Source organism: Haliaeetus albicilla, chromosome Z (assembly GCF_947461875.1).
Source record: "Haliaeetus albicilla chromosome Z, bHalAlb1.1, whole genome shotgun sequence".
Classification (NCBI taxonomy): domain Eukaryota; kingdom Metazoa; phylum Chordata; class Aves; order Accipitriformes; family Accipitridae; genus Haliaeetus; species Haliaeetus albicilla.
Genome location: NC_091516.1, coordinates 243,560 through 269,938, shown reverse-complemented (window position 1 = coordinate 269,938; position 26,379 = coordinate 243,560). Strand labels below are relative to the sequence as shown.

General features: G+C 39.1%; 1 protein-coding gene across 12 annotated transcripts in view; it reads left to right on the top strand.

The window, feature by feature from the left end:
• The window catches only part of PRLR (prolactin receptor), a 157,928-nt gene extending 136,717 nt beyond the window's left edge, over positions 1–21,211 (top strand). For all 12 annotated transcript variants that reach the window (XM_069776456.1, XM_069776457.1, XM_069776452.1 and 9 more), the window contains 12 exons: positions 31–144; positions 1,159–1,291; positions 3,476–3,645; positions 4,421–4,587; positions 6,180–6,321; positions 8,975–9,107; positions 10,347–10,516; positions 11,794–11,963; positions 12,939–13,083; positions 13,907–14,006; positions 14,927–14,996; positions 16,230–21,211. In XM_069776456.1, coding sequence (XP_069632557.1) covers positions 75–144; positions 1,159–1,291; positions 3,476–3,645; positions 4,421–4,587; positions 6,180–6,321; positions 8,975–9,107; positions 10,347–10,516; positions 11,794–11,963; positions 12,939–13,083; positions 13,907–14,006; positions 14,927–14,996; positions 16,230–17,255 — 2,496 coding nt within the window. In that variant the 5' untranslated portion in view covers positions 31–74 and the 3' untranslated portion in view covers positions 17,256–21,211. The remainder of the gene's footprint in view (positions 1–30; positions 145–1,158; positions 1,292–3,475; positions 3,646–4,420; positions 4,588–6,179; positions 6,322–8,974; positions 9,108–10,346; positions 10,517–11,793; positions 11,964–12,938; positions 13,084–13,906; positions 14,007–14,926; positions 14,997–16,229) is intronic.
• Positions 21,212–26,379: the final 5,168 nt, after the last annotated feature.

Sequence of the window (26,379 nt, the reverse complement as noted above, 5' to 3'; positions counted from 1 at the left end):
TTGACTGTTGCATGATGGTGTATTTTTCAGTGAGCCCTTGATCTGATATTTCCTCCTGAAGACAAGCCAACATCATGAAGCAGAAATTGACATCATCAGTTCGAATTATTTTGCTACTTGCTCTGACTGAAGTGGGTCTGACTGGTAAGTACAACACTTTCTCGAACACTTGTTTTTCCTTGAAACACTTTCTTTAGAGAAGTCTGAGGCTTTACCTGATCTATCCTGACCACCGCTGGAGCCTGTACATATCTAAATTACTTTATTCTGAAGTTTTGTATGGAGATTTTGAAAATGGCTTGAGTCCTCTTTTCTTTTTATAGTATTAATTTAATGATTATGTGGTGGTGATGATGAAAGGCACTCACTCCATCCCTACACTCACTCCATGCTTGTCACCTTCTTGAGAATTAGCATTATATGATGGTAACACTATTAGAGATAATGAGATGGAACTTTCATAAAATAAAGGTAAGCTTAGGTTGAAAAGCCATATGCTTTTCATGACAAAATGTATGTAAACATATGTCCTATGTTCTTGGTAGAAGTTAATGACAAGTAGTCTTAACAGGAAATATTCTTAAATATATTGGGATTATTAGCAAATATTCAAGTACTTAATTAATACTTTCAGGTTGCCAATACACAAAATACTCCATACAGCCCATGGATTCCTTCTTTCTATTATTTGTCTTACCTATAAGTTACCTAAGTTACCCCAAATATGTGCAGATAGTGGAATTTTGGTTCTGTTGTGAAGTTGAAGGTGAAATTAAATAATTTTAAGATGAACTTAAGATAAAGATTTTGGATATTTTAGGAAAAAAAACAAAAGGTCATGCATCTACTTCCAAGCTTTTTAATTTAATTTGGAGATAACTGTACACTTTTTAAGTTTAGGTAACAATGCAATTTTCATTTGAAAAAGAGAACTAAAGTAATTTTAGTAGCTGTTTTAGAAGTTTGAGGTGAAATATATTTACATTTCTGAAAGTTTTGATGCCTTCTCCAGGCAGATTTATTTGCCAAATTCAGTCCATAGTTTCAAATAATTTTATTGTCCTCGAAAAAGCACTCCTTGCTGAATTTATCATTCAACAATAACAAAAAGCATTGTCCAACTCCAATATAACTAGCTGTACTTCTGTACTTCCCTAGGTCAATCATACCCTGGAAGACCTAAGATAGTAAGATGTCGTTCTCTAGAAAAGGAAACTTTTTCTTGCTGGTGGAAGCCTGGCTCAGATGGAGGACTTCCTACCAATTACACCCTGTTGTACAGCAAGGACAGGTAACAAAACGGTGCATAGGTATTTTGTAAGTGATCAAGTGATGATTAGGACAGAATGAGGGAATGATAACATTAATTTATAATGGTGTTTTTATGAATCCATGTTAGATAGGCAACAAGGGCTACATGAGACTAATGGCTTTCCCGTGTTGGAAGTAAACATGACCACTACCAGTCCCAAACCTTCAGCCTGTCTCCACTGAAACTCCTCTGACCTAAAATCCCACCGGTCGAAAGACGTGCTGGGAAAGGTGTACTTTGTCCATCTTACCAGGAGGCGCACAGCTTTTAGCTGAATGGCGTGCTTCTCTGAGGAGGGGAGCATCAAGGCACCACGGGGGGGGCCATGGGGGCTCCCCTGGGGCGGCAGGGCAAGGCCTCCATCCAGGGCCCACCCCGCCACCCCAGCCAGGGAGCCGGGCAGGCTGGGGACAACCCAGCCCTGGGCATCAGGCACCTCCCCGGGGACCGGGACAGGGACAGGCTGCGGCCAGGCTGGGCCGGGACGTCAGCCCATGGGACATGGGACAGGGGTGGCTCGGCGGGGGCCCCACGGCTGGCAAGGGCAGGGCTGTGGGGAGCTGGAGACCAGCCCTGCTGCGGTGGGCTGGAATGGGGGCCTGGGACCTGGGCGGCGCACGGGGAGGCCCCGGGGGAGGCTGGGCAGGGGCAGCGAGGGCTGGTGGTGCCCTCGGGGCCCTGCCAAGGAGCTTGTCCATTACCGTGCACGGCAACCCCCCATCCGGAGAAAGTCTCTAGAGAGCCTTCGCTTCCCCTTCTGGATCTGTGGCCAACCTCGTGGTTCCCAAAATGGAGTAAAATCAGATGTGGGTACTGCATCTCAAACGTTACTGGTCTGGTAAAGTCTGTGACACCCTCATCCTGTTTAAGGATAAAATCCATATATGTTTAGCAACTTTGCTTAACCTGTGCTTTTTTGTATAGCTGTCCTTTCTTCCTGAAAACAAGAGGTCTCAGAACTGGACCAAGTAAGCAGGGAGGCTCAGAGATTAAATTTCTTTGAATAAATCCAGTGAGGTTCAGAATAAATAAGGTCAAGCCTCAGACTTCCCGGCTTCAATTAAACAAACTCCAAATTATTTGGTATTAATTGATCAGGAAAGATGCAGCCTTTACTGAAGTTACCACTCTCAACAATGACCTCAGAGCTTTTGTTTTATGACAGTACAGATGTTCCAATCTCAGTCAAAACAGAAATTTTAATGAGCATTTTAAGTCATACCTATCACAGCCTAGAACAGTCCTGTGTGGGGATGGATAGGAGTGCTTATCTGTTTCATTAAATCTGCTGAACACCAGGCACTGCCAAGCACTCCAGATCTGGGCCAGAGTTGCCTTTCCTAGCTCATTATCTCTCAAGTACAGTCCCCTTCCTTACTCCCACCTTTTCTTTGTGAACTGGAACAAAACTGCCTGGCAACTGAAAGACCTTGTTATTAGCAGTGCATAGAGCCCAACAGTGGGACTAAAGTGCAACCTTGAACCCTCTCAGCTGGTGCTTAGGGTTTGTGCTGTGCTTTACATCTGGGGTAGTAGTCTGTACTCCGAGTACATCACCCAGTTCAGCTTTAATTAAGTACAAAACAATCCCTGTCCTAAAAAACCGAAGACTTATATAAAGGTAATAGGTAAGAAATTGTGAATTAATCAAATATTCTTTGTTGAGACAGTTGTGATGATGATCATGTTAAAAAGCAGGTAAATTAATATCTTTCTGAAAACAAAATAATCAATAAAACACTCCTCTGCCACAGGGCCCATCAGGTTACTTCCCAGGGGAAATATGTAAAGAAACTATTTAGCAACTTTTCTTCTTTAGTCAAAGTGAATGTGTTTAATTTGCCTTTTAACTTGCTTTTAAAAATTTTTTTAAAATTGCCTTATGCTGTCTCTGGAAATTTGTCTTTCCCTTCTTTTGTTGACATTCCTATGCATAAAAAAGGGGATAGAAGCGTTCATCCTGAACAACTGCAGTAAAAATAGCAATGAAGCATTTATGGTAGTAGCATTTGACACTCACTGAAATGTTTCCCAGAGGTGGGATTATATATAGGTTTAAAGTTAAACATTTCAAATTTCTTTGCTGAACCTAGGCCATTACTAGAATATGATCTGCTTTGCTTCATTTCCTAAACTTTAACTTTTTAAATCATTTTATTTCAGTGAAGAAAAAATCTATGAATGTCCAGACTACCGAACATCAGGTCCCAATTCCTGCTACTTTGATAAAAACCACACTAATCCCTGGACAACATATAATATCACTGTAATGGCAAGGAATGAGATTGGATGTAACAGCTCAGATCCTCAGTATGTGGATGTGACCTCCATAGGTAAAAAGGGAAGAATGAAATGGAAAAAAAGTAGTTGGAGATGTATGTGGTTTTTGATCCCAGAACAAGTAGTGGTAGAAGACTTCTCTCCTCATTATGTGAAACTTGCTATGGAGGAGCGTTTATCTACAGATGATCTAAAATATGCATTTTACTTATAAATTAAGAAACTACATATTTTATTGTCATTTTAACTTTGGCTGAAAAATTGGCTCCAGTTTCTAGTTATCTCCAGTATTTCAATTAGACTCAATGACAGTTTTGTAGGTTCCTAGCACTGCAGATGATAAAACTTTCAGATTAGGTTAAGCTACCTAAATTTTCCAAATGTAAACATCTTTCTGGCTGCTGGCATTGCAGTCTTGGGAGGGTAAAAATAACTGCCTAAGCACTCTGTGGGCTTTTTGTAGTATTTCATATTCATAACTCCGTTCTGCTTTCTGCATATACATAATCTACACATTGTGATGTTAAATGTACTTTTTAGCTATGAAATATCTGACATATTAATTTTGCAAGAGTGGCCTAATGAAATTATGATTTCTATTTCCTTAGCCTGACAAATTCAGAGTAAAGTCTAAGATTTGCTGATACTGTGGTAAATCAGTAGCCAGTTAAACATTATTAGGGAGAAAGGAAAAAAAGCCTATTGTACTATTCCCTTACAGAAGTGCTGAATGATCTGAAATTAATGTGGTGAAATACAAAACCATAAAGGAGGTGCCTTTTCTGAGAGAAAATTAAGTCATTAATGGCAAACTTTTCATTTATACAGTTCAGCCAGATGCTCCTATGAACCTCTCTCTAGAAACAAAAACATCTGCTAGCATAATGAACCTTTGGGCAAAATGGTCTCCACCTCCATTAGCTGATGTCAGCTCTAATTCACATGTATATCACTATGAGCTACGACTAAAACCTGAGGAAAAGGAAGAGTGGGAGGTAATGGAAAAATATATTTATTGTATAAATGCACTTTTCAGTGAGTCTTGTCTGAATTTAACTGATATTGTAAAAGTTTTAGTTTCTGTAAGGATAGAAAAATTAATGTAACCAAATCTGATTAAAGAACGAAAAATACTGTAGTGGTTTGTAGACACAGTGAAATTTAAGGTATTTGTATAATTATCCTAATGTCATATACTAAAAAAACCTATTTAGTCCACTGACACAACATTTAATTGTAAGTTTTGTCACTGTGTCTGCTCCTAAGTGTCACAGTAAAAAACTGCTCAGATCATGTAGTTTAACCCAAATCAGGATCAAAGCAGTTTATTGATTCATTAAGATATAATTAACAAGCTATCTGTTAACTATGCAGTCAAGGTCAGTATCAGCAGTACCACAGATAAATCACAATGCTGAGCACTTAAAAATGTTAATAGACACCTGCAAATTTATAAACACACTTCTGTAACTAGTCCCAGAAATATGCTATATACAGAAATTCCCCTCGCCCAGGAAGGGTAGGTTACAAGCACACCCCACCCTCCTGGGAGTACAAACTCCCCTATTTACACCTGCTTCTGCAGGGGACATGGATGCTTTAACTTAATGTGAACCCACATCCCTTCTTACAGTCTACTAAGACACATATCAGTGAGAAATGACCCACACGGTCACATGCATACACCTAAGTGTGGTTCCTACCTGGTGCAGCCCACGCTGTCTGGAGTGCAGCTACTCACGGCATCAGAGAGAGAGGCTGCTCTGTCTGGCCCAGACTGCTGGCAGAGCAGCTTCTGATAGCATCAAACTAAACTTCAGGACTGCTGAAATTTCCCATCTTCCCCCACTATTAAAAATTTTCACACTTCTTCAATACTGCTTTTCAAGCTGAAGCTTTTGTGTTTCCGAAGTCTCTCAGTTATTCCCTAGTTACTATTTAATTGGGCTGAAAGTCATCACCATCACCCTCTTCAACAGGATCACTTGGGGGCAACCCCCTTCTCAGAAAATTTCGGGTGTCCTACTCACACTATTTCCATTGACGTTCCCAGCTGTTGCCATTTTGCTAGGAGCAGGCCACAGTACTCCTACAGCTGAGGTACCAGGATAAAATATCATTCTTAAAGTCATAGTCAGATGGCCTTAATGCTACCTAAATTGTTGATGCCTTAATGATGGAGAAAGCTGTGGGTCTTGAAAGACTTCTGAAGAGAGATTCAAAGGGCCTGAGGAAGGCACTTAATAATAAGCACTAAAACTAGCCACTAAGAAGCATTACACAGAGGGTTTATCTGTGAGTTGGACTACCTGTAGTGTTCCTTGCATTGTGGATCTGATGGAGTACTAACTTATAGGAAGTCTATACTTAAATATGTTCTTGAGAACATGTATCAGGATCTCAGTGTCACTGAAGTGAGTTTTTCTGTTAAGTCACTACCTTTTCCTCTTTGTAATTCACATCTTATAAAATACCCAACTGAAACCCTTGCCTTTCAGAAGTCAGTGACACAAACCTACTCCTTTATGGTTTATTTGTTAAAGTGGCCCAATTCTTTATAACTTTTCCCATCCATTTTCTTTTCCAGACAATACCTGTTGGAGTTCAGACAATGTACAAAGTGAATAGGTTACAAGCTGGGGTGAAGTATGTTGTCCAAGTCCGCTGTATGTTAGACCTTGGAGAATGGAGTGAGTGGAGCTCCAAAAGGTGCATTCAGATCCCCGATGGTGAGTGGATGATTGCTGTTCTGTTAATTGCTTTTAAATTCTAGCCAGTTCAGTGTTGTGAAAGGTGTCTAAATAGCAGCCCTGAAAACCCAGTTCCTCACACAGATACTTCATAGTGCTGGAGAAACAGCTTAGTGTATTGTATTGGGTTTGTGTGGCAAGGTTTTGGTAGCATGAGTGTTACAGGGGTGGCTTCTGTGAGAAGCTGCTGGAAGCTTCCCCTGTGTCCAACAGAACCAATGCCAGCCGGCTCCAAGACAGACCCACCGCCAGCCAAGGACAAGCCCATCAGCGATAACGGTAGCGCCTCTGTGATAACAGATTTAAGAAGGAAAAAAAAGTTGCAGGGCACATAGAAACGGCACCAAGAGAGAGGAGTGAGAACATGTGAGAGAAACAGCCCTGCAGACACCAAGGTCAGTGAAGAAGGAGCGGGAGGAGGTGCTCCAGGCACCAGAGCAGATATTCCCCTGCAGCCCGTGGGGAAGACCATGGTGAGGCAGGCTGTTCCCCTGCAGCCCAGGGAGGTCCACAGTGGAGCAGATCTCCACCTGCAGCCCGGGCACGACCCCACGCCGGAGCAAGTGGATGCCCGAAGGAGGCTGTGACCCCATGGGAAGCCCATGCTGGAGCAGGCTCCTGGCAGGACCTGCGGATCCGTGGAGAGAGGGACCCACGCTGGAGCAGGTTTTCTGGCAGGACTTGTGACCCTGCAGGGGAACCACGCTGGAGCAGTATGCTCCTGAAGGACTGCATGCTGTGGAAGGGACCCACGCTGGAGCAGTTCATGAAGAACTGCAGCCTGTGGGAAGGACCCACGTTGGAGAAGTTTGTGAGGAACTGTCTCCCATGGGAGGAACCCCATGCTGGAGCAGGGGAAGAGTGTGATGAGTCCTGCCCCTGAGGAGGATGAAGCGGCAGAAATAACATGTGATTAACTGACCGTAAACCCCATTCCCCATTTCCCTTCGCCGCTGTGGGTGGTAGGTAGAGAATCTGGGAGTGAAGTTGTGCCTGGGAAGGAGGGAGGGGAGGAGAGAAGGTGTTTTGAGATTTGATTTTATTTCTCATTACCCTATTCTGGTTGATTGGCAATAAATTAATTTTCCCCAAGTTGAGTCTGGTTTGCCCGTGATGGTAATTGGTGAGTGATCTCCCTGTCCTTATCTCGACCCACAAGCCCTTTGTTATATTTTCTCTCCCCTGTCCAGCTGAGGAGGGGGGAGTGATAGAACGGCTTTGGTGGGCACCTGGCATCCAGCCAGGCTCAACCCACCACATGTGGTATGTAATTGCGTATTTAGTCTTGTTGATCCACTCAGAATCCTCTGCTGAAACTGGCTATGACAAACAGGCTGAGATTTACTAGGAAGTCACTTCTGATACAGGTGTGCCTAAATAATTTATTGTTCCTTTCCCTCTATTTAAAAATGATGTTGATTTCATCTGTAGTTATAGATATGAGATATATATATATATGATTGATATATATATATATAGCATAGTAATGGTACTTGTGTAAGAATCATTCATTTGTTCATTAGTAACTGGACTGAAAGCACTGCCATGTCTAACAGAGCATAACACTTGCAGCTACCACCACATGGAAATAGTTATCTGTGTTTTGTTGGGTTTGAGTGGACACATTAAATATGAATGACATCATATCTTGTTGTCAGACCCTTTCGCCAGGTTGTCTCATATCTTCTGTCACTAATTGTATTATTCATTATTTGACATGGAGATTGCTGAAGTACTGTTAATAGAAAAATATTTTTTAAATGTTCCATTTTCAGATCTGCCTTAGGCAATTAGAAATTTGGAAAATCAATGTCCCTACTCTAAATAGTAAAAAATGTATATTATTGATGTAATAGGACCATATTTTGCCACAAATGCATAACTGCAGAAGTTCCAATCACATCAGGTTTTTGACTAGCATCATCCTATTCAAAATTTAAGCATTTTGCTCTGCCCTACTTTAAGTGCTTTGCTTGAGACTATAAAATCTTCATCGGGAATCCAAATAAGTATAAATTGCTTGGCAGCAATCAGGCAAGTAGCCTGAATACGGAGCATAACCTCACTTTACAAGGAAATGTGAGAGCTGCTTCTTTGTATCTTTGGAGTCAGATCAGCATAGGTGCTTCAGAAGAGAATTACTGGCAAGGACATAAATAAATAGGCAAACACATTCTTCATTTTTTTCCTGTAAAAGCCAAAACGAATGACAGCATTTTTTTAAACTATCAGAAGCATCTTAAAACACATTTTTTAAAGAAGAAATGGTTTATGTAGACAATAGATTGGATAGCAGAGTGTATTTTAAACCATTTTATAGAACCTGCTATGACAGTACTTGAGCACCGCTTGTCAGATTTGGGGGCAGAGAAGAGCCACAGCCAGGGAACTAAAACATAGCTCCTCAGCATAGCTGCAGTGGGAAAGTATTTTGAATCCAGGTCAAAGTAGCAGGCTGCTGCCCTAACCACCGAACCGTCCTTCCTTTCCTGTGCTAATATGAAGCAAAACTTTTTCTTTCCATGTAGAAAAAAAAGTATTTTCCTGTGCTCTGCTTGACATTGTTTTATGAGTTCAGGGTTGACCTAATGCAGTAAGCTTACTAATTAGTTCATTTCTTTATCTCTTACAGGAAAGTCACCTCCTGAAAAGCCTACAATAATAAAATGCCGTTCTCCAGAAAAGGAAACATTCACTTGTTGGTGGAAACCTGGTTCAGATGGAGGACTTTCTACTAACTATACTTTGCTTTACAGCAAAGAAGGGTAATAAGCTGTGTATATTATTCAGTGTTTTATTGGAAGGACCTGGAAAATCAATGCTGATCAGTTTTGCATTTAGGAGATGTCATTTTCCATAGCACATCATTTTGTCCAAGTGACATATTCTGGAATAGCACTAGCAACAACATATTTAAGGTTGAAATAGGATCTCTTTATAATGTCAGGTTTTTCAAAATTCTGTGAATTCTTCTGCCTTGAAAGATAGACTACCTTGAAAGTTGCCATGGCTCAGGAACTGCATATGCAATACAAACACACAGTCCTGTAGCTCTTCAGCCACGCAGCTCCAGAAATAAAGCTTTCCAAAATGACCAGATATTAAAATTTTCATCTTATGATAATGCTTATTTTGCACAAGTATTCATAGGCTGTGAATGCCTCCTGGCTTCTGCAGTAATCTTGGTCCTGGAACTTAGATCAAGTGCTAAACATTCATTTTAAAGGAGTAGTCAATATTTTGTTTGGGTCCTGTGAACTATTTTTCATTCACCCAGCACTGCTCAGCCTTGCACTGACCTAACTGGATGCTGAACTCTGTATTTGTCAGCTGAGAGCCAGGTCTTAGTGGAAAAAGACAGATACTGGTCCAGCCAGCCACGGCAGAGTATGAGGTCCACAACCACAACTTTCTCTTTTGTTATTGTGCATCACAGAGGAGCCTGGAAACAAGTACTACATACTCAGCTTTCTCTTCTGTCTATCCCTGCTCCCTTTGGGAAGCTGGGGAATGGATTTGGAGGACAGGTACAAAGTAGATTTTTTTGAGGAACAAGTGATGAAAGACCAAAATAGATTCTGAAAGGATATTAATGTAATATGCAGAACCTGTGTAAGTGTGAAATGAACATTGGAAATAATCAGTTTTTAATAGATGGGTTGAAAGACTTCAGCAATCACTTCTACTGGCCCTCTGGAACCTGTAAGGCCTATGCAGTGGACAATGGCATTCAGAAAAGTAAGAGCTGCAATCTACTAGTCTGCTGCTGCATCTACAACAGCCTAAATTCTTCAGCCTTTATAGTCTTTATTTTGGGGGGAAAATGCTTACTACAGTCTCTGGAATTGTCCAATTACTCTTTAGTCTGAAAGCAGTTTTCTGATTTTCTTCACATTGCCAGGCGTGAAAAATCTGATCCAGCCCTAAATAATGCTGACCTACTAGTAATCAAAGTCAGGTGTTTTAGTCTGTGTAAACTAATCACTGTGATTCTTTCATTTCAGAGAAGAACAAGTTTATGAGTGTCCAGATTACAGAAATGCGGGCCCCAATTCTTGCTACTTCGATAAAAAGCACACCTCTTTCTGGACCATATACAATATTACTGTGAGGGCAACTAACGAAATGGGAAGTAACGTCTCTGATCCTCATTATGTGGATGTGACCTACATAGGTAAGAGAGGACAAGTATTTTCTGTGAAACCAAATAATTCAGAATTATGGGTTTTGACACAAAAATTCTAATTCCAGCTCTTCTCATATAAAGTATTATATCCAAGTTAAAAACTTTCAAGAACAAATAAGATCTTATCTGGTGTAATAATAAATCAATATTCATCCCTTTACCATTTTCTTTTTCAAAGGAAACCTAAAAATGCTAAAAGCTTTAAAATTGCATTCAGACCATTTATTGGTTTTCCATATTTCTTTCAGTCAAGCCCTAAGACACACCATCCAGCTAAAATCTTTTTCCACTCTACCAGCAACTGAAATCAAATTGATCTTGTAACTAATAATACTTAAATTTGATTACCTAAAAGTAGTTTCCAGACCCAAGAGAAGCTGAATTAGGTTTTTTTATAGCAGTGTACTAATAATCTCTTTTCTCAGACTTTTTCCACAGAGTGACTGTGGACAAGGATTTAGGTTTTTTTCTGAGGGAACGGAACGTTACCACCAATAACCATTTTATTATCAAGGATCTGGCTGCCAGGAGTCTTGCAGCTGGAAAAGGGCTGCTGGAGAACAGGCTTTACATTTTACCTCCATGCCCTGACTACTGACTTGATGAAGCTTTGCATCAGGCAGTGGTAAAATACATGCACGATATGCAGAAGCTCTCCCTCTGAACTGAGGAATCTGCAAGCCTGACTGTAGCAGAAACCTGTGTTCCATTTTTGTTTATTTTTGAGATATAGACAGGTTTTTAATATTACTGGTTTGTTTTATTTTTAAATATCCTTACGAATGCATGTAGAGATTATGCTGTTGTGTTTTCTCAAGGTAAGAGATGGGGGGGGGGCAGGTGGGCAAGTTTCATCAACTACATCTGTGTTTTCAGAACTCCTAACCATATAAGCCAACTTTGATAAGATTATGGTAAAACACAACTTTCATAACACAGCATTAAAGATGTTAATTTTGAAACACAGTTGTGGCGAAAAGCAATAATAAATGGTAATGTAAGAAAAAATTATTTCCGGGGATAAATTATTAAGGCAAATCTCAATGTGAACTTAACATATTTACTGTTCTTCAGTTTTTTCTTCAAATTCATAAATCCATGCTTACTTTATCAGGAAGCTCTTGATACCTGTATTCCAGCACCAGTTCTGAATTACTACACACAATGGAGGTGGCAACTTGTGACTCACACCTTTTTATATTTCTTCCTAAGATGCAAGGAAAAAATCCTTTAGACTCTTACTGTCAATTCTTTTATTTTAACAGTACAGCCAGATCCCCCTGTGAATGTAACTCTGGAATTAAAAAAGTCAATAAATAGAAAACCATATCTGGTCTTGACATGGTTTCCACCCCCGCTGGCTGATGTCAGATCTGGATGGCTTACCCTTGAATATGAGTTGCGGCTGAAGCCTGAAGAAGGAGAGGAATGGGAGGTAAGGATGTTGCAAGTTTTTGCTAGATGGTGTTTCCTGATCAATTAGATTTTGTCAGCTAGGTCGCATGCCTGAATGTAATGAAGCAGGCACACTGAATAGTTCATTGTTTTTCAAAAGTGCTTGTGTGATCTATGATTTCCTACTGAGAATACTGGTATCTCAGATGCTGTTGTGTGATAGCAGGTGATAAAGAACTTATTTTTAAGTGTGGCCATTATATATTAATCATATTGGCTTTACAGTTAAAGTTGTTTGTTCTCATTTAGTCAGGTTTCTTTTGTGATAATTTGTTCTTAACCACAAGCACTTCTTTGGTAACAGAAAGCTCAGTGACATTATGTAAATTAGTACAAATAGTCATTAGGTGATAGTTGTCATGGCCACATAATAATAATTGTCCATAACCAGGATCTGCAATTCAAACAATTGGGCAGCAAATTAAAGACTCTAGCTATTGGTATTAGGCTGCATCCCCTTCTTATCTGCTGCAATACTTCCCAGCCATCTCTGTATCTCCTCCTTCCTTCCCCCTGCCACTGCACTTCCCAGCTCCCTGACCCTTGCAAGATCCACTTTTTACTACCCTGTGCAGTTCCACCAACTCCACACTCCTTTTCTCTCAGCATTTTCTTCCCTCATCTCTGTTTTTTGCCTCCTTCTCCTCTCACCATTGCAGTTCCCACCGTTACCACAGTTCACCCCTATTTGCTATACGCTCATGATATGTTTTTGTAGTAATTTGAACAATATACTAGAGCCAGATCTCATTCCCACTGAATTATGCTAGAAAGCTGAACTATAGAAATAAACTAACTGTACCATTTTTCCATGCCCGCATAACAATTATTAGAAAGCTATCCAAATTCGTTCTATATTCCCAACTTGGTTATTCAAGACTGAAACCTAGCTGTGATTTTCATAGAAAAATGTCTTAATTTTATATGCATTTTATGGTTTTTATTTAATTTCCAGACTATTTTTGTGGGACAGCAAACACAATATAAAATGTTTAGTTTAAATCCTGGAAAGAAGTATATTGTACAGATTCACTGCAAACCTGACCACCATGGATCATGGAGTGAATGGAGCTCAGAAGAGTATATTCAGATCCCTACTGGTGAGTGGCCAGGCATCCCTTTGGTAATTCTTATTACATGGAAGTTCATGTAATACTTTTGTTAGCTGTTTGTAGCATCCATGCATAGTGACATCCCATAGTTTCCTTAGGACAGGTAAGAACATCATTGCCAAGGTAACACAATTCTCAGCATCCCTGCACCATACCCAGTTAGCTTTCCCCTTCATTACTTTTTGGAGTTAAGGTGAATCAATTTCTTTACTTATTTAATCCACATTCTTTCTGTTTATTGCCTCATTTGTTCTCATGATGGTAGTTTTTAATTAAAAGAATACCAGTAACTGCATTAAAACTGATAGATAGACGACAAAGAGCGACTGCCTCCAGACATTAACAGCTCTTCATTACTCTTTATCTGGAATGAATTTGAAATAAACACCTCAATGTAAAAAGCGTCATGTTACAATAGAAATCCTTAAAAATATATAGTCCTAGATAATTTAACCCACCATTTAATTAATTGTGTGATATGTATTTCATAATAAAATGACTACAGTATTGGCATAATTGAATTTGAACACAATTGCTATAACTGGCTGTGACAAAATTTCCCTCTTCATACATTTTTTGTATCATTCAAGAGAGTTTATTTCCTGCACAGTGCCATTAATAAGAAGTATATTTATTATCAGATATTACAATGATTGTTGAGATCTATCTATGCTAATAAAGGCCTCTAGATTCAATACCAAATATGGCAGATTAGACCAATTTTTTAAAAAAAGTCATTTGAGACTTTTTTTGCATGTCAACTGTGCATACGCTAGATGTGTGTTCTTAAATAATTCTGTTTGTTTCCTAGACTTTAGAGTGAAAGATATGGTTGTGTGGATCGTCGTTGGTGTCTTGTCATCTCTTATATGTTTAATCATGAGCTGGACAATGGTTTTGAAAGGGTACAGGTAAGTCACCAGTTTCACAATTACATGGAGTTGAAAATCTCACCAAACTTTTCAAAAATAGACTTCTAACATTTGATTCAATTTCCTATGGGTTATGTGTTCTCTTATAAACTCTAAATTACAGGTATTTCACTTTAAATTCACAGCTGATAGAGAGGTATTTATGTTCTTTAGGGATACCAAGCTAAATTCTCAGTTGGTAAAGACATGTCTCTATTAGATCTGACCATCTTGGTTAGCCATGTAAGTATTCAGCAAACATAATTTGGAGTATCCCTGCTCATGTAGAAGACATGACTTTTGGTTTTACCCTAAATTCCTAAAGGAAATACGGTTATATTATGAGCTTGTCTTTCTGCCCACCCATCTGTCATTGGCTAATTTCAATCAAATCTGAAAGAGAAAGGTGTTGCAAAGTTTATCACTTTTGTACAAATCTTGCAAAAAGTACTGGCTGAGTAGAAGAAAGAGATAGAAACTGTTGATGGAAAAGCCATCAGAAGTCATTCATCATAAATCCTGGTCAGCTGACAGTCAAGTATATATTTACAGGCCCACTAGTCCTCCTGAACTGTGCCCCACATAGCTGTTTCTTAGCCAGTGATGAAGTTACAGTGATATTGGAGAACTGGAGGTTAAGGGACAAAGGACAATAAAAGGGCATTAGCAGTGTTACTTTTCCAGTTGAATAACTTTTGTACTGTTCTTTTTCCTATAAATACATCTAAGGGTAACTTACGAACTGTAACTGGATTTATAAATTACCTGGCTTGAGAAGTAGACAGGAAACAGAGGTCCAACAGGGAGGTACCAGATATGAAAAAAGTGTTTAAAATTTCAGTCACAGTCCGAGGAAATGGGAGAACAAATAGAGAGATAGGGCCCATACTTACACCTTGTATGTTTCGTTGGTTTTTTAGAATGATAGCCTTTATCCTACCGCCAGTTCCAGGACCGAAGATAAAAGGCATAGATACACATCTGTTAGAGGTGAGTACCCCTGATAACAACAGAAGAATTCACCATTACTTACTTTTCCAAATTATGTACTAGCAAACACAATTACAGTAATAAAGTATAAACCAGCTTCAATTAATTTAATCAATGTTAAAAATAAGCGACACTTTCAGGTTGATCCTGGGGAGGGTATGTGTGAGACTGTTGTGGTTTAACCCCAGCCAGCAACTAAGCACCAAGCAGCCGCTCACTCACTTCCCCCCACCCAGTGGGATGGGGGAGAGAATCAGAAGGAAAAACGTAAAACTCATGGGTTGAGATAAGAACGGTTTAATAGAACAGAAAGGGAGAAACTAATAATGATAGTAATAACAATAATAAAATTACAATAATAATAAAAGAATTGGAATATACAAAATAAGTGATGCACAATGCAATTGCTCACCACTCGCTGACTGATGCCCAGTTAGTTCCTGAGCAGCGATCTGCCCCCCCCCCCCTCGGCAAACTGCCCCCAGTTTATATACTGGGCATGATGTCACATGGTATGGAATATCCCTTTGGCCAGTTTGGGTCAGCTGCCCTGGCTGTGTCCCCTCCCAATTTCTTGTGCCTCTCCAGCCTTCTTGCTGGCTGGGCTTGAGAAGCTGAAAAATCCTTCACTTAGCATAAACACTACTTAGCAACAACCGAAAACTTCAGTGTGTTATCAACGTTCTTCTCATACTAAATCCAAGACATAACACTATACCAGCTGCTAGAAATAAAATTAACTCTATCCCAGCTGAAACTAGGACTGACAGTCTTGCCTTGCAGTAGTAGGAGGAGGGCATTTGAGAACAGGGTTTGGGACCACAGCTGTTCCTTAGGACACCACAAGAGCCGATGCCTGTGTCATCTTCCTAGTAGTTCTTATGGAAGTTGCTCTCCACAGTCTCTTGCCATGCTGAGGAGACAGGACATGGCTGCTCTATCATTCTCCTCCATTTCCTTCCTGTTAAACCCATGATACCTCTACCTGCCAAAAGCTTCCTAGTCCCCCCATTTTAGACACATGAATTCTGGGATTGTGTCTCCCCACTGAGGGAACTCAAGAAATTTCCTTCTCTTCTACTATTTTCTGCAGCAGTAGAAATCCAGTTTAGGTCTAGCGATACAACTATTAAAGTATTTGTATATTAAATATGTAGATTGTTCACAATTGTTCTAGTCAGATAAACCCTAAGGTTAACAGTGAAAAAAATATCTTATTTATTATGCCCTTAGACAGGAAAATCTGAAGAATTATTGAGTGCTCTTGGTTGCCATGGTTTCCCTCCAACATCAGACTGTGAGGAACTACTGATAGAATATCTGGAGGTAGAGGACAGTGAGGATCAGCAACTCATGCCAAGCCATGACAACGGTCATCCCAGTAAAAATGCAAAAATTATACCCAAGGAAACAGACAGTGACTCAGGCCGAGGGAGCTGTGATAGCCCTTCTCTCCTTTCTGAGAAGTGCAGGGAGTCCCACGCCCTTCCATCAACACTTCAAACACAAAATGTAAGAGATGTTCAAGAAAATAAAGGAGGAAAAAGGAGCTGGGAAACTCAGTGTATAGCCTCAGAACAGAAAATAGTCCTTTTTAATGATGAGAGTACAAAATTGTCCACATGGCCTACAGCTCAGTTACCTGATAATCAGCCTTCTATGTTTGCCTACCACAATCCTGTAGATGTACATAAGATAACACTGAGTACCACAAATGTCAACGTTGCACGAGTTTTGGTGGGAAATGAAGAAAAGCATCAATCACAATATCCTATCACTGAAACTTGCCACGATGACATGGAAAAGCAAAAAGGGATGGAGAATTTGTATTCCAAAACTGACCAAACCACAGTGCAGGTCAAACAAAACAGACCTAATGACAAGCCACCATTTTTGAATCCTAAACTAATGGATTATGTAGAAGTTCACAAAGTCAGGCAAGATGTGGAGCCAGCAGTATTACTGAAACATAAAGAAAATAGTAGAACGACTGAAAAATACACTGCTCCAGGAACCAGCAAAGAATATACCAAGGTCTCAACAGTTGTGGACCATAATATTCTAGTATTAATGCCAGATTCACGCATTCAGCACACATCTGTGTCTCAAGAACCTGCAATGGAAACGTCTCAGAACCTTCAGCAAAGTCAAGCTGAGAAAAATATGAGCTACTGTCTGACAGTTCCAAGCAAGTGCAAAAGAGAGAACAATGGATCAGAGTACATGGACCCATCTTCTTTTATGCCCTCCTTTAAATAACTAATAGTTAGTACAGTACATACTTAGTAGTTATGTACAGTAGAGCAAAACCACATAGCAAATAGTTCCTTAAAAAAGCCTAGCCTTCTGTGTGCATTATACAGAGAATAAACTAAACTGTGGGTTGAGGTAATAATCATGAAAGTAAACCTTGGATATTAACACATTTCTGACACAGGGAAATGAGGAAATGGATATTATCTGCCATGAAAAATACATTGTAAACTAGTTATTCAGCTCTGCAAATCTATTAGTTGATTAAACCTGAGGGAATACTGCAGATTCAACAAAGTTGAAAATTGTTACAGGTCAGTCGGTACAGCGCAGTGATCTCAGAAGTTCCTCAATCAGATAAATCATTGCACAACAGCATTCTGATCTACAATGTTTTTTCTTCTGAATACATTCTGACACTAGATTAAGTCTTTATATTTTTTCTCAATCCTTAAGAAAAAATGAGCTCTTATATATGACAAATCATATATAAAAGAGAATAGATTCAACAGATTACAATAAAATAACAAATTCTTCTACATATATTTTTTCTTCACTTCAATGTGACAGAAGACTTTGCATCCCATTCCTATCCTAGTCCAATCAAACAAAACATGAAAAAAAATAGTAGAACAATATTTGATGTACTCCTTTACTGTATATAATACATAATTCTACTTTAATACAAGCCCATATATTTAACAATTTATTTTTAAAGGCTATTTTTCTATTACCAAAAAAAAGGCAAAATAAAATATTTTTAAATTTCCCAATCCTATTTAGCTACTTAGGGACTTTTCTGTTTCCTTCTGCCGAGACAGTGGTAACAAGTAAAGCTACCATTTCTATACAAAGCATAAAATTAAACTTTATACTAATTAAGAATATGAATTAATTTTTAAACTATATTTCTAATATATTACAGATGTATTACTATTTGAATTTTAAATTATTTATTTCACATGGTTTTTATCACCTGTAATTATAAAATTAAAATAGAATCTAGGTTTTGAGAGCCAAGCTTCTTTCCCACTGAATTTGTACTCTGATGCCAATCACGAATGGAATGGTGTTCTCCTGCATCCACAGACATTGCACTTTTTTCTGAGCCTGGAAGGAAAGTTTGAAGTCCGATTTTTCATATGAAGTTATCAACCTTCATTTTGGAATCCAGCCTCCAAAGTCAAAGATATGAGACATAAAGTCTGAGTCAGAGCTCTGCTGAAATACCAGTGGGAATGAGGAAAGGAGTCTATGTAGTTGGGCTGGACCAGTGTCTCCGGAACAGCAGTGGGAACAGTGAGGATTCCTCATACCCCATGTAACCAAAGGCAGAATCAAAATAATACTGGAATGGCTCTGAACTTACTGTCGTCCTTCCTTCTTGAAACAAAAGTTTAATTTACTCCAGGAAAGTATGACCAAGTGATGACTTATTAAAACTGGGCCAAGTATTCAGCTAGTATCACTAGCTTCAGGGGAAATTGGAAACACAAGGTAAGGAAAATTGTACTGGACGTGTGAAGGAAAGTGTATTTACTATAGATGAGCTCTGTTCTGTTCTTGTCCTTCCTGAACAGCTTTATATTTCTCCAGTTTTTCATGATTTTACGCACTGAGCCAGCCTTCCTGCAGTATCAGGTAACCTGGTGCAGAGCCAGACAAAAGAGGCTTTCAGATTTTGAAGATCCCACAAAGCCACATCCAGTTTGGGAAATCGGATTCTTACCTTTTACCTTCATGCCATGGAACTGCTCAAGTACAGATCAGTCGAGCTGTCTAGCTCTTCCACTGGCAGGACTTTAGGATTTAACTAATCATCTGTGTGTCTGTAAACATATGTGTTAGTGTATACTGTAACATTTACTTTAAGCATCAAATTTAGAGCCTGTGTCCCCTATACAGGCAATGTATTGTCCACTTCCAGAGGTTGATGAGAGCAGTCTGGATGCTCTGCTGAATGTGTAGGGAGGTAACTTAGATTCTTAATTCAGCTACTTAAATTTAACGCTTGAAGACATGAAGTGGCTACTCCAGAGAGCAGCCAAACATAAAATTTTGTTTAGTTACAGTTAACAGCACAATTTTACTGTAGCATTTGTAGTATACCTTACAAATTTTCTAGAGATGCTAAAAGTACTGCAAAGAAACTATCAACTTATCAGTCAAAACTGGAACGTTTTGCAGGGCAGCAACTTGTGTGTGTGTGCATGTATGTAAGCTGATAATACACTCTTTCTGACAGTATTTCTGCTTCATTTACACTTCAGTTTTCTGACTGAATCTGACAGAGCTGATCCAGATCAGACACGTTCTCCTTCTTTACACAGATAGTCATATCTGAGCCAAGCCGTTGTTTTCTACTCCAAATGCCATGCATAAAGCTGCTACAGGCCTTCCATGATGCATCTGGTGATGCGTAGAGGCTATAGAATCTTAGCAAACCACAGCTTAAAGATTTTCCTTATGGAGTGGATTTTGTAGGGTAAAACACAGGTGACTACACAGACGTTGTAAACCTAAGAAAGTGTGGGATAAAGTGGCAGCAGCAGGCTGTTGCTGTCATGTCAGTCACTTTGGACCTGAGGAAAACAGACACAACTTTTAGCAGATTTTAAGTGTACGGTTCATCCTGCCTAACTGTAGGTATCTATGGGTGTACCTCCAGAAATCCACACAGAAAGAGAACTGAGTGGAAGAGTTTATATGCTTTACCATAAATTGGTACTGAAGCTGCAAAATAGCTGTAGCCTAAATCACATTGTGAGGTGTAGATTCTCTCCCACCTTTGCTGATGAATGTCTTAATATGCCAAGTCATCATGGCTTTCTGTGAAAAGGGAAATTCAGCCAGAGTGGAAAAGGTGCATTTGCTCGTTGCTCTGAGGTGGCTAAGCTTTTTGAGGGAATTGCTAGCTAAACACAATTTGAACACAATTTTCATAAATATGTTTCATTCTTTAAGCTGAACAAGTGTGCACGTTGATTATTTTTCCCTTAGATTTGCTTTTATTTTCCAAAACACCTTGTTACTCTCAAGGTGGCAGCAACACCTTCTGAAAGTGGCCTTTAACATCTGGAAGTACATTAAGAAGAGAAGAAACTAGTGTTCTGTAAAATCAGAATAACCTTCAGCTAAGTGTGTGGGCCTTTGGATGTTCAAATGCTTCATTCTTTCTGTTTGCAACAACATTTTTCCTTGCAGCACTTTAAGGAGTAGCTGTTTATTAGGAAATAGATGAGATTTTGCAGCAGTTTTACACAGTTGATTGTTGTAAAATTATGACATGCCAGTGGGGAATAACAGGCTCTTAACACCTCCTTTGATATACAGAGGGATGAAGTACGTAACAGAATTTACCCCAGGAACAGGGATTAGCCGTCTAGCTCTTGCACCATTAGTCAAATTTCTTACTTGGAATAATTATTTGAAAAGTTTGAATGTTTTCAATATCAATTTATGCATGTGTCACTTGAAGTGTGAATTACTTTTTAGTAGCATAAAAGCCCTAAAAGGAAGCATAAAGGCTCCTCAGAAGTAATTAATTTTATAAAATTCATAGAATAAAAATATGTATTTTAATAAAATACCTTTCCTTTGGACTCAGACTAATTTGATTAACAGTTTTTCTTCAGTACTGACAAATACAACCCACTATCTTAAATTTTCTAATTAGACTTTTTTCATTAGCAAAGACATATTTGATGTACAGTTTTAGTATTTCAGTGTAATATTCCTGACTTTTAAAGAAATACGATTTATTGAAGTGGGACATGTGCTCCCAAAACTCACTGTCACATAAAATGCAGGCTTGAAGAATGGTCTTGATGATACTATGTAACTACAAAGATTATTTAATAAAAATGCAGTAAACTGACCTTACATGATACTAGTAAGAGGATATATGTGTTTATGGAACAAACTGTAAAACAAATATGTAATAATAATTGATTTATGTTAAAGCAGTGAGTTCTGTGGTATATCTGTTTATGTGACTATGTTTAAATGGCTGGAAAATATACAGTTGTTTTAAATGTCATTTAAGTATTGTAGTAGCAGCAGGTGTTCAAAATGAAGAAGTGGAATTTTTTTGTGATCTCTGAAGTATTGTATATGTGGGGTTCACATCATGAAGCCTGTAAATGTATTTCATAATTTTTCACTAACTGTAAACAATTTGAAGGTGTTGTGCAAGGAAACCAAAGTCATCTAAGCCAGTTGACAGATATTAGACATCTTTCACAAAGCCATAAAGACAAATGAAATGAAAAAGTGTCATGAGATCAGGCATCATATTCTCAAAGAACTGCTACCTCAGATTATTTTTTTTGCTCCCTTTAAAAAGGCAGATGAAAGCATTTTACTTTGTGTGTCAAATTGTGAATCATTCTATCAAGATTAAAAAAATCTTATTGGTAATGTTCAAATTACTTTTGTTAACTAACAGCTTGTCATGGAATCATCACTTGTGTTGCTCTGGTAGTACTAGGGTGGGATATTTGAAATGTGTAGCAAAATGAAACGTTTTTAATATGAGAAAATGCCAGAGAATTTTCCATTTTGTAGAGAAAGCCATACTGACCAAGTATGGCAGCCAAGCACCAGTCCCTTTCCTGGGCTGAAAAGTTTTTTGCCACTGCCTGTGTGCCCAGCTCACTAGGACTGAATGAGCTGAGTTGTCAGAGATGCTCTAATTCTGGATCTCAGCAAAGGAACTAAGCATTTAGCAATACTTGCTATTTAGAAAGACCTGTTTTCAGCTAAGTTCCTGAGAAGTAAATCTTCAAACTCTGTCCCTAAACGAGTGAAAATGGAGACTGGCACTGCCCTCAACTGTCTGAAACCTTCATACTAAATCCAGACTCCAGTTCCTGTGGGTGTGGAAAGATGGACTGAATTACATTAACCCTCTTGTAGCCCTGCCTTGAAAACCATTTTCAAACAAGGGAATTTCTTCATCTTTCCCGTGTATGTTAAGCAGGAGATGAAAGATAAATGGAATACAGAAATACATAATATATGGGGATAGAAAGAGAGTTTAATGATGGGAAGAGGGACACAGTTGCTGCACGTGTCATAATGGAAGAGGAGTACAGTCACTAAAGGATGGTACATAGGTAGATAATTAGAGAAATCAGAGGGGGTAAACATACATTTTGACTACAGCTGAGAAGAGAGGGATGGAGAACAGAAAAGCAAAAGAATCAAATGTAAGAGCAGATAGGAAAAAATTAGAACTAGTAGAACTGAGAGGAGTGATAAATGAGTTTGTGAGAAAAAAAGGAAGAGAAGAAAATACTTTTATATCAAAAGTGGGAATATGCACAACTGAAATAGTCTACTAAAGTAGTAAAGCCTTATTAAATGCTAAATAGTTGGCAAAACACTGAAATCATCTACTGTGTATCAGCTATTTTATACAAGAGGAAAAAGAAGTCCTACGCATGAGAAGTCGTCATTCACCTTCAGTTACAGGATTTTCTTCCACGTACCTGACACTGGTCCTGGGCAAACAGAATACTTGAAGAGCTAGACCCCTCATCTGATCTGCTGTTGCATTTCCTATATTCCCAAGGAAAAAAAATCAAGGGAAATGAAGTGTACCACACTGTTTTTAAAAGCAACCTTCAACTTTTCAGACAGATCTACAGATGAAGTGCATTTACACATTTACATTGTCTCACCCATATGCCTATCATTCTTAAGCATTCTTCTGTTTTTTATTTATTAAAGATAATGTAATGACCTAGAAGCTCCAAGAGAAAAAAGACTTTGTGGATACTACTAAATGGTCTCTTGGCATTTCTGGGCATTGTTTAGTTTGTACCTGTGGCAACGTATCTGTCGACATTTTCCTTAATCAGAAAGTCCCTGTCTTTGTGAAAAATTTTGGAAATTACCAAGTCAGGCTTAAAATACATCTCTCGCATTTAAGCTAAGTTTTTAAGGTAAACTATTATATCTGTCAAAAGTAAGTAAGCAAAATACCTGAAGTAGTTGTGTGGCCTCTTGCAGTGCTGATATGCTAAAATCTGCGCTTATGCTCAAGATGTTGGTGCATAGAGCAGTTAGATGTAAGGAAGTCTTTTTTTACATCTTCCTCTTTTATTTTTGGAAGGTTTAATGTCCTGCTCTACTTTGTGATGCTGCTTCTCTTGGACCTTGTCTTTATTTAACTTTTTTTTTTTTTTGGACAATGCTGCTTTTTGGTCTGTTTTTGTGCACTGCTGAGTAACTTCACCTCATTTTGACATCAGTAAAACCAGAAAGATTTCACTTTGGTTCCTATAAAGACTGCAATGGTCAGTTTCACAGACATGTGGCACTGAGTAAATTTTTTACAGGATGCTGGAAATCTTTGTAGAAGTAACTTGTAGAAAATACCCCTTCAGTAGGACAGAAAATTATACCTGTCTAGGAAGAGGCAGATCTTTCTACATGTGGAATACATGCAGAAATATAATGATGTCAAATAATAATTTTTAATATTCATAATGCTGTAGACTACTCTTAATTCTCATCCCTGTGTCCTTCATTCTAAAAGAAGGAGAAAACTGCTGCTCAGCTATACCCAGAAAGAGTTCCTAGGCTGCTCTAGTGTTGTTTATTTTTCATCTTGGAAAGTAATTTTTTTATTCTGACTACAAATACCATTCATCATTTAGATTAACACAATCATCAGTTCCATATATCCATTATGTTGCTCAGAGATACTCAGCACTATCTGGGCTTCTGAAATCTTTATATTGTGTTTCATATTTTTTTTTAAGTCATTGTATAAAATATAGCAATACTGAGGGTACTGGTCCAAAAAAATACTGCCCAGAAAAACATGTCAGCAGTCATTAACTAATAGTATTTGTGCAAATTTCTGCCATGCTTTTAAGTGCAGGTAAAAGTTTCTGGAACTTCCTTGCCTTTAATTGTGCCAGCAGGTCTCTCAAAGAAACATATTTATAAATTAAATTGCATGTTCTGAATAATATGCAGAATAAACAGTATGCTTCCCAGCAGAGAAAGAGATGATCCAATATTTAAAGCAAACCTATTTCCATTTGCGTAAACCATTTCATTGCTAGCCTTGCAATACAAGGTAGGCATTTTTTCCATTACAGTTTCAGAATTTGTATGCAATCTGGAACATCCAAGTTATTATAGTGTCATTACTGTAGCAACAGAGTGACTTGAAGCACAATTATTCTATGAACCAGATCCAAATGTTTTGTAAATTTCTCAAACTCAAGAAATTATAGGAAGTAGATTTCATATGCAGTATGTACATTGGTTGGAGAATACTGGTATAAAAGTAGTTGCTCAGGAATTCTTCATTGTTTCTAAGTGTATCTGAAGGAAAATGCTTTAAAATGTATTTTTTAAGTTCTTAATATTGAAAATACTGGCTTTAATAAAATCTGTTAGTGATTTCACTTGTAAGATCAATATTGTTCTGAAGTCTGTAGCTTTCTGACGGACTTTTCAGTCTTTTGTCATTGTAAAATCTCTTTGCAATGGTGTTTGCATTTCAATTTAATAAAAGTTCTTGAATAAAATTCACAAATTCTAGCTTTCTTCATAAAATATAACAATTCCAGTATATAATATATATAAAGAAAGGAAAAGCCAGACATCCAGCACAGTCTGTAGGACAGGCTTCCACTGTTCTGCAAGTGGAAGGTCCTGTGATAGATGTGTTTAAACCACTTTGCATGCACCGAGCAATTGAACCAGGTTAACACTGATGGCTCATGCACCAGGTCACAACTTCCATGCTTCTTTATGGCTCTTTGTGTTGATGAAAATTGTCTTTGTCACTGAAATTCAGGGATTTCAAGTTAGCAAGGGTAAAGTTTGATTGAGAAAGGTTGAGCATTTTGGAGTCCTAAGGTATCTAAGCACTGCCCTGAGTAGTAGAAAGTACAAATCTCTGACCCATTGAGCAAGATCAGGCAGTTTTCCTGCAAAACTGGGGCTGCCCCTCAGGGTAGGTGATGTAGTCAGCCTTCTGCCTTAGGAACGGCTATAGGGTCAGCAGAATCATTGTCAAGTATCTTTCACTGGAAATTGTGCCTAGTTACAGTGTATGCCAATTACCATTGTAGAGAACGTCATCACAGATCTTACTTCTTTTAGTATTACAGGGAACTGTAAGGTAATGGAGGAAGCCAACAACAGAGAACTTCCCGCTTTTCCCATCCTCGTAGGAGGTTGTGCTAGTACTCTTTGCTGAGGAAGTGGGAGGGAAAAAAAAAAAAGGAAGAAACAGGTCATCAGTTATCCCTCTTGCAGCATCTTTCAGTTTGTCCTTATCCACCCGGCTGTACTTCAAGATAACACCCCCTTCTTTCTTTTTTTTTCCTGATGTGACTTTTTGTTACCGATCTGCCTCACACTCGCCGTTGCTTCAGCCCCACATAGTCTGCCATGACCAGCCTCGGAAGCCCCCTCGAGCACTGCTGTGTGAGGGGGGCCGGCGCTCACACAAACTACCGCTGCTCTGTAAGGATAAAACGCGCTCCCTCACAACCACCTTTTTAATTAGCGCACATTCCAGTTTTGCGACTCAGGATGGGATAGGACTGGATTACGCCAATATGAATATGAGCGAGCAGTGTGCCCAGGTGGCCAAGAAGGCCAACGGCATCCTGGCCTGTATCAGAAATGGTGTGGCCAGCAGGAGCAGGGAGGTGATTGTTCCCCTGTACGGGGCACTGATGAGGCCGCACCTTGAGTCCTGTGTTCAGTTTTGGGCCCCTCACTGCAGGAAAGACATGGAGGTGCTGGAGCGTGTCCAGAGAAGGGCAACCAAGCTGGTGAGGGGCCTGGAGCACAAGTCTTGTGAGGAGCGGCTGAGGGAGCTGGGGCTGTTTAGTCTGGAGAAGAGGAGGCTGAGGGGAGACCTTATCGCTCTCTACAACTGCCTGAAAGGGGGTTGTAGTGAGGTGGGTGCTGGTCTCTTCTGTCAGGTGGCTGGAGATAGGATGAGAGGAAATGGCCTCAAGTTGAGGCAAGGGAGGTTTAGATTGCATATTAGGAAAAATTTCTTTACTGAAAGGGTTGTCAGGCATTGGAATGGGCTGCCCAGGGAAGTGGTTGAGTCACCATCCCTGGAGGTGTTCAGAAAGCATGTGGA